Source organism: Megalobrama amblycephala, linkage group LG6 (assembly GCF_018812025.1).
Source record: "Megalobrama amblycephala isolate DHTTF-2021 linkage group LG6, ASM1881202v1, whole genome shotgun sequence".
In the NCBI taxonomy this organism is placed as follows: domain Eukaryota; kingdom Metazoa; phylum Chordata; class Actinopteri; order Cypriniformes; family Xenocyprididae; genus Megalobrama; species Megalobrama amblycephala.
Window position 1 is genome coordinate 20,906,563 of NC_063049.1, and position 15,846 is coordinate 20,922,408.

At 38.7% G+C, this 15,846-nt stretch overlaps 1 protein-coding gene and 1 long non-coding RNA gene across 14 annotated transcripts in view; one reads left to right on the forward strand and one right to left on the reverse strand.

Moving 5' to 3' along the window:
* Positions 1–12,909, forward strand: part of abi2a (abl-interactor 2a) — a 50,210-nt gene extending 37,301 nt beyond the window's left edge. For 2 of the 13 annotated variants that reach the window (XM_048193318.1, XM_048193320.1), the window contains 7 exons: positions 709–858; positions 3,207–3,325; positions 4,152–4,373; positions 5,348–5,506; positions 8,023–8,109; positions 8,566–8,739; positions 11,687–12,909. In XM_048193318.1, coding sequence (XP_048049275.1) covers positions 709–858; positions 3,207–3,325; positions 4,152–4,373; positions 5,348–5,506; positions 8,023–8,109; positions 8,566–8,739; positions 11,687–11,862 — 1,087 coding nt within the window. In that variant the 3' untranslated portion in view covers positions 11,863–12,909. Of the gene's footprint in view, positions 1–708; positions 859–3,203; positions 3,326–4,151; positions 4,374–5,347; positions 5,507–8,022; positions 8,110–8,565; positions 8,740–9,122; positions 9,166–11,686 lie in introns of all 13 variants that reach the window. The other 11 variants (XM_048193317.1, XM_048193319.1, XM_048193323.1 and 8 more) reach the window with 7 other exon arrangements.
* A 1,169-nt stretch (positions 12,910–14,078) lies between these two features.
* The window catches only part of LOC125270095, a 6,278-nt gene continuing 4,510 nt past the window's right edge, over positions 14,079–15,846 (reverse strand). The window contains exon 2 of the long non-coding RNA XR_007185249.1: positions 14,079–15,075. This is a non-coding gene — a long non-coding RNA (uncharacterized LOC125270095). The remainder of the gene's footprint in view (positions 15,076–15,846) is intronic.

Consider the following 15,846-nt stretch of genomic DNA (forward strand, 5'->3'; position numbering starts at 1 on the left):
AACCCTAAACAGACAAACTGCTCTACAGAGTTCCGTCACTGTGTTCCTTGGAGTTTAAGAGGCAGCTTGCATCGTCACTACTTTGATTATGCATGTAGTAGTCGTCCGGTTTATTAGAAGCAGAGACCGTTTGTTAGAAATAAGAAGAAACCTCATTGCTTGACTGGCTCCTCTTTGCTTTGAAAAGAAGGTGTGAACATGGTTCTGAGCTGTTGGTTGCAATTCGCAACCTCACTGCTGGATGCCGCTAAAATGTACACACTGCACCTTTAAGTGGTAATAAATTGTTTAATGAATGATGTATGTCAATGGTTTGTTCAGGTTGCCTCAAACAGCCATGACTGGTTTCCTCTCTTTTGAGACCAAAGAAGAATTGGGGCACTGACTCACTGACTTTACATTTTATTTGAATTTGCACTTTCCTGACCTCAAATCCGACATGCTTTATTTTGAGTTATTTGTGTTGTTGCACTACCTGGAAATTCCTGTATGGAATCTCACCCTCTCAAAAAAACAAAAACTAAATCTTGCTGTTTGATGAATATTAACTTTTGCTTTGTAAAACTCATTCTCAAATTATATATTCAGGACAAACAGCCATTAACTAGATGTATATTATAAGATGGCAGCAGATATTTAAGTTTTCTAGGCTAATAATTGTCTGATCAAGTTTCCTCAAGGTTGATAATCTGCTGTCCCTCCTTACAGGAGACACTCCCCCTACAGAACACTTGAGCCAGTGCGGCCTCCTGTGGTACCTAATGACTATGTCCCAAGCCCCACACGCAATATGGCGCCCATCCTGCAACAAAGTCCCGTACGCACGGCATCTGTTAATCAAAGGAACCGCACTTACAGGTACCATTACCCACAACCTCTTCTCTCTGTCAAAGCAGATCTCATGCCTCTCTCGCAGTGCTCTCCATGTGAATGCGTGTCTCGGCATTTACTGACCTAGGGACTTTTGTTGTGCATCTGTAGTGACATGTACATGTATTTATTAGCTAAGATTGATTAGTTGCTTTTGCTGCAAAGCTCTTTCACACAGACATCGCTTCTCTCCAGCACTTCTAAAACAAGCATCGCTGATTGTCTGCACAATTGCATAATCTGAAACCTTGGCAACCAGTTGCGAGTGACGTTAGCAGTGCTCACATAAACGCATCATCAGTCATGGAGGATAAAGACGCCTGCAGATGCTTTCAAATGACTGCAGTGCCTCTCTTTCTTTGAGATGTCTCCCAGCTTAAACTTTCCTTTCTTCGTTTTTTATTTTTCCTGAGGATTTTTCATATCCAGTCCAGTGCATTGCAGAACAAGTGCAAGATATTTCTCTCTTGGTTTTTCCTTTGAAGCTCCGACCTTTTCTTCTGTGTCTGAAATTATGTAACTGCTCTCACTTGTTCTCTTTTGATCTCTGTGCCATCTGCAGGGATGCCTGTAAAATCTTCATTTATGCATTTGGCTGACATTTTAGCCGAAGTGTTTTTTTATAGTGCGTTTTTCCTGGGAGTCGAACCCCTGACCTTGTTGTTGTTAGAAGCCCGTTATGTACTTGTTGAGCTACAGGAACTCCCTTTAAAGGTCCCGTTTTTCGTGGTTTTTTGAAGCTTTGATTGTGTTTATAGTGTGCAATATAACATGTGTTCATGTTTCGCGTGTAAAAAAACACAGTATTTTTCACATGATTTGCTTATCTGTATACCGCTGTTTCCACTGTCATAAAAACGGGCTGATGACTTCCTTGTTCTATGAAGTCCCTCCTTCAGAAATACGTAACGAGTTCTGATTGTGCCAGCGGTTCCTGTGTTGTGATTCGACAGCTCTGAGCGCTCCTTGCCCGGAAAGGTCACGCCTCTTACCATAACGTGGAGATGCACGCGCTCAGTGTTATTGTAAACATGTCTTTAATTTTACCCTATTAATTTGAGCCGGAATCAGACCCGGTGATTGGACTGCGGGATGAAAATAACAGCGTTTCGACGACATGGCGACAAACACACTCTACAAACGCAACTCTTGTGTATTCCTGTGGGCGGAGGTTAGTCAAAAAACTGGTTTAGTGACGTCATTAAAGAAGGAAGTAGAGGGATGTAGTCCAAACTGGCCGTTCGATGTAGGCGACTTCTGTTAAATAAAATATCTCGCTTGGCATTGAACATTGAGCTTTAAAATTTTACAGATTTTATTTATACTCTAACAACAACATTACACACTAACTAAAGTTTGAAACATGGGATCACGAAGAACGGGACCTTTAATACACTCCTAAGCATTTCTCAGGTTTTTATCCTGAGCGGTGAACGTATACGGAAGTCCTCCCACATGCTCTGGATGATTGCCTCTTGTCACTCGGTGCAGCATGGGAAAAAGAGCATTTGGTGCCGTTTTTCCCAACCCTCTCCCATCTGTCTGATAGTTGAAGATCTTGACAATGACAAATGACAATGGTTGTGCCCTCCTAAAGTTCAGAGGGACTGATCATTTGAATCATAAAAAACAAATCATATTTTAATATCATCAGATAAGTCTACCATAACATTTAGAGTTCAGCCTTAATCTCGCAGAGGCTACAGACAGTTGGAGTTATCAGAGCCTTAGCAGAAAGGTAGCACACATGCTCTTGACACATTAGAGCTCTAGCACTTCCTACATTAGAAAAATAATAATGATGGGTGAATTTCCATTTCATGCCAACTTTAACAAAATAATTAATGCTGCTAGCTCTAAAGATGCTGCCAATTCATTCTTCTCTTCTCTTCCATGTAATGTGTCTTGCTCCTTTTCTTCAGCTGCTTCAGCTCTATATCTGCTTGGCATTGCTCTGTCTCTCTTTCGCCTTTCATCTCTCTTACAAGAAAAACCTTCATCTCATTACCGATTGACTTGTGTAATTCTTCTTGCTCTTTTCTCTGCATCTCAAGCGCATTATTTCATGCAGTCTGCTCCATGTGCTCAGCTTTTGCCTTTTCAGCTTTCTGGCCGCCAAGTCTCTGCTTGTTGCTTCTCCGTTCTTTCTTTATTTCACAAATTCTGCCATCTCATTCTCTTTGTCACTGAACCAACTCATGTGCGTGTGAGCTGTTGGTCCATGTAAGGAGCTGTGTATGTGTAATTGAGAATGCTTGCATGACATGAGTGTGCGAGTAGGTATAACATGAGGCACATGTACACGTGGTGTGTAATCTGTAGCATGTGTTCAGCAGTGGGAGCAGTGGCGGCAGTCATCCCAGCAGCCGCAGCAGCAGTCGTGAAAACAGCGGGAGCGGCAGTGTGGGTGTTCCCATCGCTGTGCCCACACCCTCTCCACCCAGCGCCTTCCCAGGTGACATCTTCATCTCCTCCCTGACTTCAAAGACAGCACACTTAACAACAGATATAACACATAAATTCTCTGGCTGCAATTATTGCTTTATTGATCATTTATAATAAGTTCTTGTTTAGGAAGTGTGATATGATCTTATTTGACTTTATGTCCAAGAACAAATACTAAAAAAAACTGTTCATCCAAAAGATAAAAATGTTCATCCATTTACCCTCGTGTTGTTTCAAACTTGTATGGATTTTTTGTGGAATACAAAAAAAGTGTAGTTAAATTTCCACTGAAAAACTTTACATTCAAACCTAGTCTGTTGATGATACAACAGTTCAATGTGTCAATATTTTCAGTGAATGAAATGTTGGAAATGTTGGTTTAATCATCACAAAACTAGCATATAGCTTCAGAAAATTTAGAATATAGCACACACGTTGGTAGAATAACATATAATAGACTACTTTTATGGTACTTTTTGGCAGTTTTTATTGTATTTCCTCTCAAATGACTGAAAACAGGAATTTTCTGAATGAGACTAAATGTTTCTAGTGATTCTGAAGATCTTGATTAACTGGTTCAGGTGTTTAATTAGGGCTAGAGCTAAAATGTGCTGGAAGATGGCCCTCAAAGAGCAGGATTGGACACCCATGATAATACATGTTCTTCAAAAAAGCAGGAATGTGATTTTTATGCTCAGCCTCTTCAATTAAGTAAACAGCTCTCTGAGACCAAAGCAAGACTTCTGCCTGACATGCCCCACGTTGCCTCCCTTTTTGTGAAATGCAAAAGCATTTCTCATTTGGTTTCCTTCCTCTCTCCTCGTTTTACCCTCAAGCTGCTAGTGCCAGCACACCATCAGCTCCAACTAACTCCACTCAGCCTTCTTTCACTTCCTCTAATTTAACCCCCACACAACCCTCAGTCAACCCCACCTCAGTCCCTGAATCTCTCGACTCCACTGAGAGCTCTCTGACCCCAGATAAAGACTCTCCTACCTCCCAGCCACCCCTCACTACAGCTGCAGCTAGTGCTATATCCAACACCGACCCTGGGACAGGTGAGTCCGCCACTGTCCGAATCATCTCCAGTCCATCAGTCACACCTTCTACCCTCATGTCATTCCACACCCGCTGAAACATCATGCTATTCTGTGGTGAATTTTTGGTCTTTGTGTCCTGCTCATATTGTTTTCTCATGAGTCTATCAGGATGTTTTCATTGTTTGTTCCGATACATTTGAGTCATCAACTAAAGTACCACTATGACTTCTTCTAGCAGCACTTTTCTCTCTTGCTTGATGACCCCCAAAGCTGTAGACTATTTGATCTTTTTGGAACTATTTTCACTGGCAGAGAAAAAAGATGCAAATATTTTATTTGTATACAAGTCTTTAACCCTCCTTTTGTGGTAAAAATCTTGAAACTCTGTTGTGTTGCGGGTCAAATTGACCAAATTTGCCAAAAATTGACACTGAAAAAAAAAAAAACTAAAAATACATTAAAAAAATATATATATTTTACAGATTTTTTTTTTACTATGAAGCAAAAGCAGATAAAGAAACAACTAATTCTCCTTAAATGATTCAGTAGATTCAGTTTCTACTAAAGTTCTCATATATTTCATATTTTAGTGATTGACAAGCTACAAATTTAAACAAGTGTAAACAAAATTTCCACAGCATTTTCAAACTGTATCTATAGAGATTGTGGACTGTCCTTGTAAAACTGTACTCCAGGGCCCATTGTCAAGCAGAAAATGTCTTTCACACCAATCAGATGAATCCAATTTTGGTCCACATCAAGCAGATCTAGTGTGAAAACCTCCTTAGTCCAGATCAGTGTAGATCATGACATTTTCATGACATTCACGCTTGTTCTCAAATGGTCTGCGTAGACCTTTAACATTCTTCTCATTTATTTATTTAATTAATTTGAACTCTTATAAGGAATAAAGGTGGTCTGTTTCTCAGAAATGAACATGATCATTCTGCAGTCATTATTTTGTCTCTCATGGCTGTGTGTTGTTCATGCAGGTGTCCCTCAGTTCTACAGCATGAACAGGCCCGTCCCCAGACAGATCACACCCACAGTGGGAGGTTCGCTGCCGTATCGCCGGCCGCCCTCAATCACGGGTCAGGCTTCCATGCCCTCCAGCCAGCAAAACGGAGGGCCGTATTACAATCAGAACCAAGGTACCACTCTCACTATTCATTCCTCACATCCCTGAAAGGATCCAGTTCGGTTTACGTTCTGCTTATTCGTCAAAGGCATTTTAAGGGTGTACTCACACTAGGCACGGTTGCCTTGAACTGAGCCCCAGCACGATTGTCCCCACTCCCCCGCTGGCCTGCACTCACATTGCACTTAATGTTCCGGACCGGAGCACGCTCACATCATATACGATGCAACTTTTTGTATGGAAGAAATAACGTTCGTTAAGAGACTGCCTATAGATTTATCATTTATGCCACACAGCGATTTTCACTTATTTCCACTTATTAGCAGAGGATCATTACAAAGGCAGCTGACGTTAATGGAGGAATTTGCAGCTTTACTCGCAGACTACAATTCCTGTTCATCAATGAGGTGAGAACCAGATCAGTTTATAAACCCAAATACACTCAAATTAATTACATTAATTGAAGAGCGTACTATCAAAGTAGATATTTGCCGTCATAATGTTGACAATAGCGCACACAAAAGTAGTAGCTGTTCTGTGCTCCGGCACGGTTAGCGCTCACGCTGCGTGCGAACCGCGCTCGAGCCCACCTCTTCCAGGCGGGCCTGGGACGGCTAAATGAACCGGGCACGGAACGGAGCGATCACATGCACAAACGCACTCGGGCCTAGTGTGAGTACACCATTATTTGTTCTTTGAGATTATGAATCCCGCATAGTCCGTCCGCCCACCTGCATTTTACATTCTTTTAACATTTGAATTTGACAATCATATCTCTGCGCATTAATTTTTTTCTGTAGTCATTTCTATCATTATGTTCTTAAAGGTGAAGTATGTACGATTTTTCTGTTAAATTACATTCTCTTAGCATTGACTACTATTAGTATGCCAATCATGGGTTTATCTCCCCCCAAAGTGTAAACATGGAGCCTCTCAGGCACTATCTAAAGATTGAGAGTGATCCACTCAGATCTGTCAGTCTCTTTCCAGCTCAACCTATAGCGAGAGTTTGGGGCGTGGCTACTGTAGCAGGTGGAGCCAGAGGGTGATGGTGTGAGACCATGGCTGACACGTTACATTGAAAAAGACATTCAGCTACAGTTGCAGAAGTGCAAGCCAAAATTCACTGCATTTAGACCTTTAAAGGTCCCGTTCTTCGTGATCCCATGTTTCAAACTTTAGTTAGTGTGTAATGTTGTTGTTAGAGTATAAATAAAATCTGTAAAATTTTAAAGCTCAAAGTTCAATGCCAAGCGAGATATTTTATTTAACAGAAGTCGCCTACATCGAACGGCAAGTTTTTTGACTAACCTCCGCCCACAGGAATACACAAGAGTTGCGTTTGTAGAGTGTGTTTGTCGCCATGTCGTCGAAACGCTGTTATTTTCATCCCGCAGTCCAATCACCGGGTCTGATTCCGGCTCAAATTGATAGGGTAAAATTAAAGACATGTTTACAATAACACTGAGCGCGTGCATCTCCACGTTATGGTAAGAGGCGTGACTTTTCCGGGCAAGGTTCGCTAAGCTGCTGTCGAATCACAACACAGGAACCGCTGGCACAATCAGAACTCGTTACGTATTTCTGAAGGAGGGACTTCATAGAACAAGGAAGTCATCAGCCCGTTTTTATGACAGTGGAAACAGCGGTATACAGATAAGTAAATTATGTGAAAAATACTGGGGGGTTTTTTACACGCGAAACATGAACACATGTTATATTGCACACTATAAACACAATCAAAGCTTCAAAAAAACCACGAAAAACGGGACCTTTAAAGATTAAACAGGACATCAATACATAAAATGATTGGGGCATTATGATGCAACGTGCTACAATGGGTGCTTTGATACCACACAGCAGCAGCTGCATCATCATCATGCACCCATTCAGACAAATGTACCAGTTTATAATGTTTTCTTTGATGTGTGCAGTAGACAGCCTCAAACAGTTGTGGTGCGTCATGTCAAAAAATGCACCCAGTGCAGATACGTTGGATGGGTTTATTATAAGAAGGACGTGTTCGCTCTAGACAGAGTGTTAGTCTACTAAATTGCATACTCATGATGACACACAGCAACACAGCTAAAAGTATGCTGGACCTTTTATGGAAAGTAGCCTACATTTATCTTTTCAGACATGCCATCACAAGCACTTGTAAGAGTTGTATTTGTGATTTGAGTTGGGGGAGGCGCAACAGGCGAAAGATGCGTTTAAACTGTCATTTTTGTAATTCCGCTAGGTGGCACACATACTTCACCTTTAATAATACACTACTGTTAACATAGCACAATGGTGGTACTTTGATGTATAAATAGGTTAGTCTTTGAACCTCTCTAGCTGGTGTAAATCCACCCTTCATCCTCTCTGCTATGAGGTAACCACTTCCTGTTTGTCAGACAGTGTTTGCACACTAAACTAACTGCCTACTGTCTTCTGTTTTTCCCTTTCACGTTCACTTTCTTTATCTTGGTTCATTGCTCACACATTCCCCCTTCCTCTATGCTTTTTTGTGGTCTTGTGGACTAGCCTCAGTGGCCCCCCCTCCCCCCTCCATACTGCAGATCACACCCCAGCTTCCACTGACGGGTTTTGTGGCTCGCGTACAGGAAACCAGTAAGTGGCTTTGAGCTTCTCTAATGAGACCCTCCAGAATTCAGAGACACACGCATACACACATTCAGCTCAAAGCGGCTTGTCATCGCTGTTGAAAATTATACCTATAATACTTGTTTTAGGATAATCAATTGATTTAAAAATCGACTTTATTTATCAAATTAATATCAGTATTTCCTAAGAAAAAGCCCTCAAGCCGACAATTGATGTTTGCATTTACTTTATTGTGGCAGATGAGTAAATCACTGAATAGAGGTGCATTCATGTGTGTATGCATCTGTCTTTCTGAAAATATTAGGAGTTTAACTTTCATCACTGTTTCTCTTTCACAGTAAACCATCCAAACATCCATATCATATTTGACTTCTTGCTCTCTCTGCATGGATCCATGAGCCTGCATGGCATTCCCATCTAGAGTCCTGTGTGTCTCCTGTTCATTTCTCTACTCTCTCTCAGTTTCAGATGCGCCTCCCCCACCTCCCCCTTCAGAAGAGCCGGTGTTTGAGGAGACACAAAATCCAGTTCCTCCTCCAGAAGACTATGAGGAAGAGGAGTCTTCTGTGGTGGAGTACAGTGACCCTTATGCTGAAGAAGACCCACCCTGGGCTCCACAAACTTATCTGGAGAAAGGTACACTGAAAACATTTTGAAGATGCTGTTAGATTGAGCTTGTTAGATTAAGCTCACAACTCTGAGTTATTATTGGCTAACTATGGCGTAACAGCGTAGTGATGTTCATAAAGACATTTTAATGTGCTTGGTCAAACTTTATATTAGGTGTCTTTAAGTACTAGTATAAAAAAAGAAATTGTCATGTAAAATGTACTTGGCCTGTTGTAAAAGGCCTGTTTTTGCAGCGGGTGTTAAATGGCACCGACTGAGTACTATTATCTTAATCAACTGAAAGCCTCATCAAATTAGCCAAAAATATAATAAACACACTAGTGTTAATTTAGTTAATGAAATCTATGACGAAAAAAAGTTTGTTGACAACCTTTTTTTCCATGACTAAGACTGCAGAAGAAGCATGGATGATCTGAAAACACCGACAAACGAGTAAGCTGGAGTTTAGCTATCTCCATTTGAGATATTCTACTCGAATGACAGTTAGTCTGTGTTTCTTCACGAGCCACTTGTGCTGTTTGCTCCGACTAAATATGCGATCAAATCTTCTTAGTGATGAACTGTAATAAATCCAAACATGGATTTCGACTATATTTGCAGAATAATTGCACTTGCGCAACCTCTGTGCAGAAAGTCTTTTTTGTTTTAATAGAAAAATATTAATGTAATTTGGAATTATTGGATTACTAGCAATTTCACAGTTTTAATTTGAGAGAAGTTTCTTGTTTTACTAGTTTTTGATAAAGCAGACAGGGAGTGTTAATTCAACCCTAAAAAGGGCAAGACCATAAAGAGACATCAGAAAATTAATTTATTGCTATTTTCCTTCTTCTTAGGACACCAATAATACAATTTCATGATTAAAAAAAAAAAAACATGAGTTTTATTTTTAATTTTAATGTTTGTATCTCCCAGGATACGTTGCCTATTTGGGAGTATAAATCAATTGAAAACAGAATGCTTGTTGGGCAATGCATGTTACAACATTTTAGCCACATATTTAAAACCATTTATTCTCTCATAACTTAAAATTAAAATTCTTTTAAAAATTCTATAAGATTATGTATCATATCACACAAACACACAAGTTTGTTTTTGTGAATTGTGGGGACATTCCATATGCGTAATGGTTTTTATACTGTACAAACTGTATTTTCTATCCCCCTGCACTAACCCTAAATCTACCCATAAGTCACCCTCTCCTTGTAATACCGGTCATACCCATGTCATTATACACATTTGTGTCCTGATATGTCACAAAAACACGCACACACATGGTGTGTGTGTGTGGGGACTCTCCATAGACGTAATGGTTTTTATACTGTACAAACTGTATATTCTATCCTCCTACACGATCCCTACCCCTGAACATACCCATCACAGGAAACTGTCTGCATTTTTTTTTTAATTTCAAAAAAACGTTTAGTATGGTTTTTTTTTTAAGCCATTTGGTTTACGAGGACACAGGAAGTTTACGTTGTAATACCCATGTTATTATACACATTTGTGTCCTCATAAACCATATATACAAGAAAACACACACACACACACACACTCTTATATATGCAATTAATTGCAAATCAATGATAACTGAGACATGGAAAATGTTCCCCAATAGTCTGTCATATTTGACATTTACATTTAAAATGATGCATGAATAATCAAGTAAATCCAAGTTTCTTCAGTACAGTAAATGTTTATCTTACATTTACTTTTTAAAAATCATTAAAGACTTATGAGCAAAAAAGACTTTACTTGATAAAGAGTGCAGAAGTCATGAGGTAGATTGTGTAAAACAAGTTTTTCAGCAAAGTTTTGGTCGTATTGACAATTTATAGTCCCTAGAAATTTGCATATTAAATATTATACAGCATTATACTTACTGTTGAACAGAATTTTTCAAAGAATGTTTAGTTTAAGTTATGAGAGAATAAATGTTTAAAAAAATCTGGCTATAATGTTGTAACATGCATTGCCAAACAAGCAATTTTTTTTTTTTTTTCTATTGATTTATACCCCCAAATGGGCAACGTATCCTGGGAGATGCAAACATTTAAAGAAAATTATGAAAAATGTAAAAATTAAATTCATAAAATTTCAACATAAGCTAACACTGAACAACTTTTTAAACATGTAAGTCCCCTCCAAATATTGTAAATATGTGAAATATATCAACCTCTTCCTCAAAATGCATAACGTTGCTCTCCTCACTTTTATAGTTTTGTTTTTGAACCGTTGGTTTTGTTCATAACTGCACTATCTGCTGCGAATGTAGAACGCTGAAGGCGAGCAGAAATGAGATGGGCACAATACAGTTCTCTGCTTGCAGCACGTCAGTGAGTGAAACAAGCACAAATGAATAAATAGTGGTTCACTTCCGCAATTTGGTACATTTGTGTTCATATTAGAAGCGAACCATAACGTAAGAGTTCACTTGAACCGTACCCCAGACCACCCTTTTTAAGCGGACTTGGGTACAGTTCGCAAGTGCGCGCCCGAGTTCACAAGACAGTGTTCACATCATCCAAACGTACTGAACTCTGACGTAAATCGAACCCGGGTACGCACCAAAAGTGCTAATGTGAAAGCACCCTAAAATGCTCAGACATGGTTTCACAGACAGGGCTCAGATTAGGCCTTAGTTCAATTAGTCCATTTAAGTAAGCCTTTTAAATGTGCCTTAAACATCATTGGTGTGACAAAACAATGGCACTGGCATATGTCAAACATGCATTTAAGTCTGGGATTAGGCTTGTCTGTGAAACTGGGCATTTGTCGATTAAAACTTGACTAAACCAAAACAGGACAAGGTGGACTAAATATGATAAAAACTAAAAAGCTGAGAACATTAACACTAAAACACACAAGTGGTGGGAATGTGTAGAACTGTGAATGACGGGCACTCAAATTTCTGCATGGGTCTTGACGGTATTTTTGTTTTTCCTGCTTTCAGTGGTGGCAATCTATGACTACACGCAAGACAAGGAAGATGAATTGTCTTTCCAAGAAGGGGCAATCATCTACGTCATTAAAAAGAATGACGACGGCTGGTATGAAGGTGTGATGAGTGGCACTACAGGACTCTTCCCTGGAAACTACGTCGAGTCCATCATGCACTACACGGAGTGAGCGTGTCCTCTGTCTCTCCTCCACCCCCCAACGCCCACCAGCGCTAATCTTACACTGCAGAAGAGTGCATGTGTGCATACAAACCATGCTAATAACAGGTCGTGTTCAGAGACGAGTGGTGCGACTGAAAAGGGGAAGCGATATGAAGCTGAACATCTAGATGTTACGGACCAGACTGTTGCACCAAGGACTGAGAAAACTATTAGAGAAATAAAATTATATTAATAAAAGCCAACAACATGTTTACTTTTACCTTGAATGAAGGATATGGTGTTTGAAGTTCAGGATATGCATAAGCTAGATTTGGAGTGGCTACATTGTCTGTTTTTCCATATTTCATAACCTGTCCTCATTCCACAGCATTGCAGTGTTTTGGAAGGCAGCACTGGGGCTGACTGATGTCTCTGAAACGGATTTATTTTTTGAATGGCCTGAGGTGGGTTTATGGTGCGTTTTACAGTGAGGTCACATTCAAAAAGGGAATTCATTACAATCGAATTGTATTTTGAGGAAAAAGGAAAGTAAGGAAAGGGTGGAACTGAACAGAAAGTGTGAATATTGAGAAGTTGCTTTCTATTTATTTCATGTTTGACAGTTTATTTTTAATTTGAGTCTGTGTAAAATGTTTTGATTGTTTTAATAATAGTTTGATTTATATCTTTACTCTCCCATCTAAGAGAATCTGTTTCAGCCGGTTTGCTGAAATAGTAAATATTTGTGAGACCAAAGTTAATTCATAGTGTCTTCGCAGGGTCTGACTCGCTTGCGTAAAGGTCTCACTTTACTTTAATTATCATTAAATATATTTCATACATTTATGGATCCACTTTGTTGTTAATACATTTTCCCTTATGAGAATCAGTCAGCCCTGACACACATGCAGTACTAGACATATCTAATAACCTCATGAACTTCAGAACAGTTTTACTTTTTTGCTTGTTTTACATTTAAATATTGTGTAGTGATGCTAACCAATTGGTTATTTAAGTGTATGTAGTGCTTCATAGACTGCATGCTTAATAAAAAACAAACCATATTTACATTTCATTTCTTTTTCTTGTTTTATTTACAAGGTTCCCACAATAACAGATTTTAAAGTTGTGATTTCCAGTCCTGAAAAAAATCTGCATGAAACATTATGGTTGACGTTTGCACAATTTAAAGTATAATTTAAGTGTTTTAGTACAGTGCTTCCCACAGGTTTTAAATAGACTTGGTGGAAAATCCTCCTATTACCCACGGCACAAAAATAATCTACTACTTGTGACAAACAACATTTTTATTTATTGAAATTCATTTAATACAGATTATGCTGTGTTTTGGGGGATATCAAGTACTTTTTTTATCCATTTACTGCAAAATTCCTCAACTACACCTTTAGCATGCGTATGAAATATTACATTTATATGAAAAAACTAATGAAGCTCAAAATTAAACAAGTTGTTTCTGGATACTGATCTGTTAGGGGCAGAATTCTGCCATCTGCTGGTTAGAGAAATCTGTAGCAAATACATTTTTTTTATAGTGTAATTACCATGTACATCCAGCAGAGGACCCATAGAGATCCATTCATTTTTCTGGATGTGGCCAACTGCTCTTATAAATGCAATGTGGAAGGAACATGATTACACACAAACACACACACTGGAAATCCATTTATCCTTTGCTGAAACGTATTCATGGAGAACGTGGATCATTATTGCTTAGCAACGAGCGCTTTTGAAAAAGAAGAAAGTGGCTCAGCCGGCGGTTTCTTCTCGTTTTTAGACACGACATTTAAACGGCCTCTAAATCGAGCGTGGATGGTTTCATTCCCTGATAGCACACGTACATCTATTTGATGTCTGTTTACGCCTGGAAGACTTATTTTTTTTGCTCATCTGCAGTACGTCTATAGGACGTTTCCTGTCAGATGTCAATTAGATGTTTAGAAGATGTCTTTAAGATGTTTGATTTAGAATGTATGTAAAACTGACATCTTAAAGATGTCTATCAGATGTTTGTAAACAGCAGATGAAGTGATCTTTAACAGACATCTTGCAGACGTACGTGTGCTATCTGAGTTTATCTCAGGAGGATAAATAAGTGTAAAAGAATAAAAATGATAAAAGCAAAAATGTGTCTCCAAATATACCTGGGCAGCCTGCCCAGGTAAAGTCTATGTGTGGGAAGCACTGTAGTACTTTAAGTATATGTTAGTACCTGACACATCCAAAAGATAATTCAATAATTGGTGATCAACTAGAAAAAAAAAAAAAAAAAAACGTGTCATGTACTGTAAATCGACTAATAAAAAGTGTGGGAACCCTGTATTTAATTAATTATTCATTATGCTTTTGTTCTTGATCCCTCTTATACCCAGTTTAAGACTTTCATAAGACATGGACAATGTCCAAACATTACAGTATTAATCTGGGTGCTCTATAAATGTTTATGCTAAATATTGTGCCATTTTTGTAATGTTATTGAAATGTGTATAAGCTACTATTTGACAATCACTGATCTTTTTTTTCTCTCCAGCTACTAGAGTAGTTTTCCATTTTGCAGGTCCTAAAATCTTTATTGTTACCTCCATAATGAAACTGAATCTAAATCTTACTTAAAGAACAGATGGAGGTTCTTTAAAGCAGGGTAGAGCCAGCTGAGTGAATCTCTCTCTCTACCTGACAATAATACCTGGCAAAATGTGATGTTCAGTGGGTTTTAGTTTACCTCGGTCTGAAAGCACATCACTGCAAACACCATAGAGAGATGACAAATATTTCTATTTTAACATAAATAGTGATTTTTGTAACCGATTAAAGCCCATTAACTCAATATTCTGGTGTGCAAATATGTGTATATAACTAAATAAAAGTATGGACATCAGTATTTCCATGTGTGAGAGGATGAAACTAAATGTGTCAACCAGTTCCTTCCCAGTATTAGTAATTTTCATGTAAATTGTGCCTGATCACTCCAAAACAAATAGCTGTATGGGTCCAGATACAAAAGTGAAAATTTGCGTTGACCGTTTTTGACTTCTTTCCATACTGTGAATGTGCGTTGAGGGGAGTTGATAGTGAAATGTCATCGTTGAGCTCAGTGTTTGGGATAGACGCCCATGTTCTTTTTCAGACTTACATAACTTGGCAGTGAACAGGGGTCCAGATGGCTTGAGACGTACGTAAGATTGCTGGAGGTTTGCACACTCAGACGCCCACAGGCTGTTAGCTGCAGAGACAGAAGAGGAGCAGTTATTCTGCTGTGACGCTCCAACCACTATATCTTTAATTAACATATTTAGATCTCCTCCACATCTTTATATAGTGTTATATCATTTTTTTTTATTATTATTTTTCTAAGGATACACTGTCCTTACAGCAAATACTGCAACTACACAAAGGGAAAGAAAAAAAAAAAGATGTGAATGTTTGTGTGAGATCTGTGCAAATCGAAGCTCAATTCTGTGAAAAGTGTCCCTGTTGTGAGAACAAGATCTCAAATGAGCAGTGCTGTTTATTAGAAATTTGAGGAGAAAATGCTTGTCAGTATACTTGTGTAAAATGTGTTTCTCTAGGTGTGGTTTTGTATATTATAATTACATTATTGCCATACTTTTGCTATAACTTGGGTAACAAGTGGAAACAATAAAACCACACTAGCATGCATTCAGATAAGAGTTTACTGTAGAAAAACAGTTCCAGAATAAGGGTTTTGTTCATAAATCAGGTTGGGGCATGCTGTCATGTGTTTTATGATGTAATTTAACACAAGTGATAAATTATATCTGTCGCCCAAAACAAGTGTTACCTTTAACGTTTCGTTTTATATTTTATATAATTACTCTTTTAGTCACTAGCACTTCTCAATACTTCGGTCACTTTTCAAAACTCTTCACACAGCGAGCACAACATCAGTGTATGTGGGGTAAACTGTGGATCATTTACCATTGCTTTGGCATAAAATACATTCAGTGACTACATCTTCAATAGTTCAAGTCCT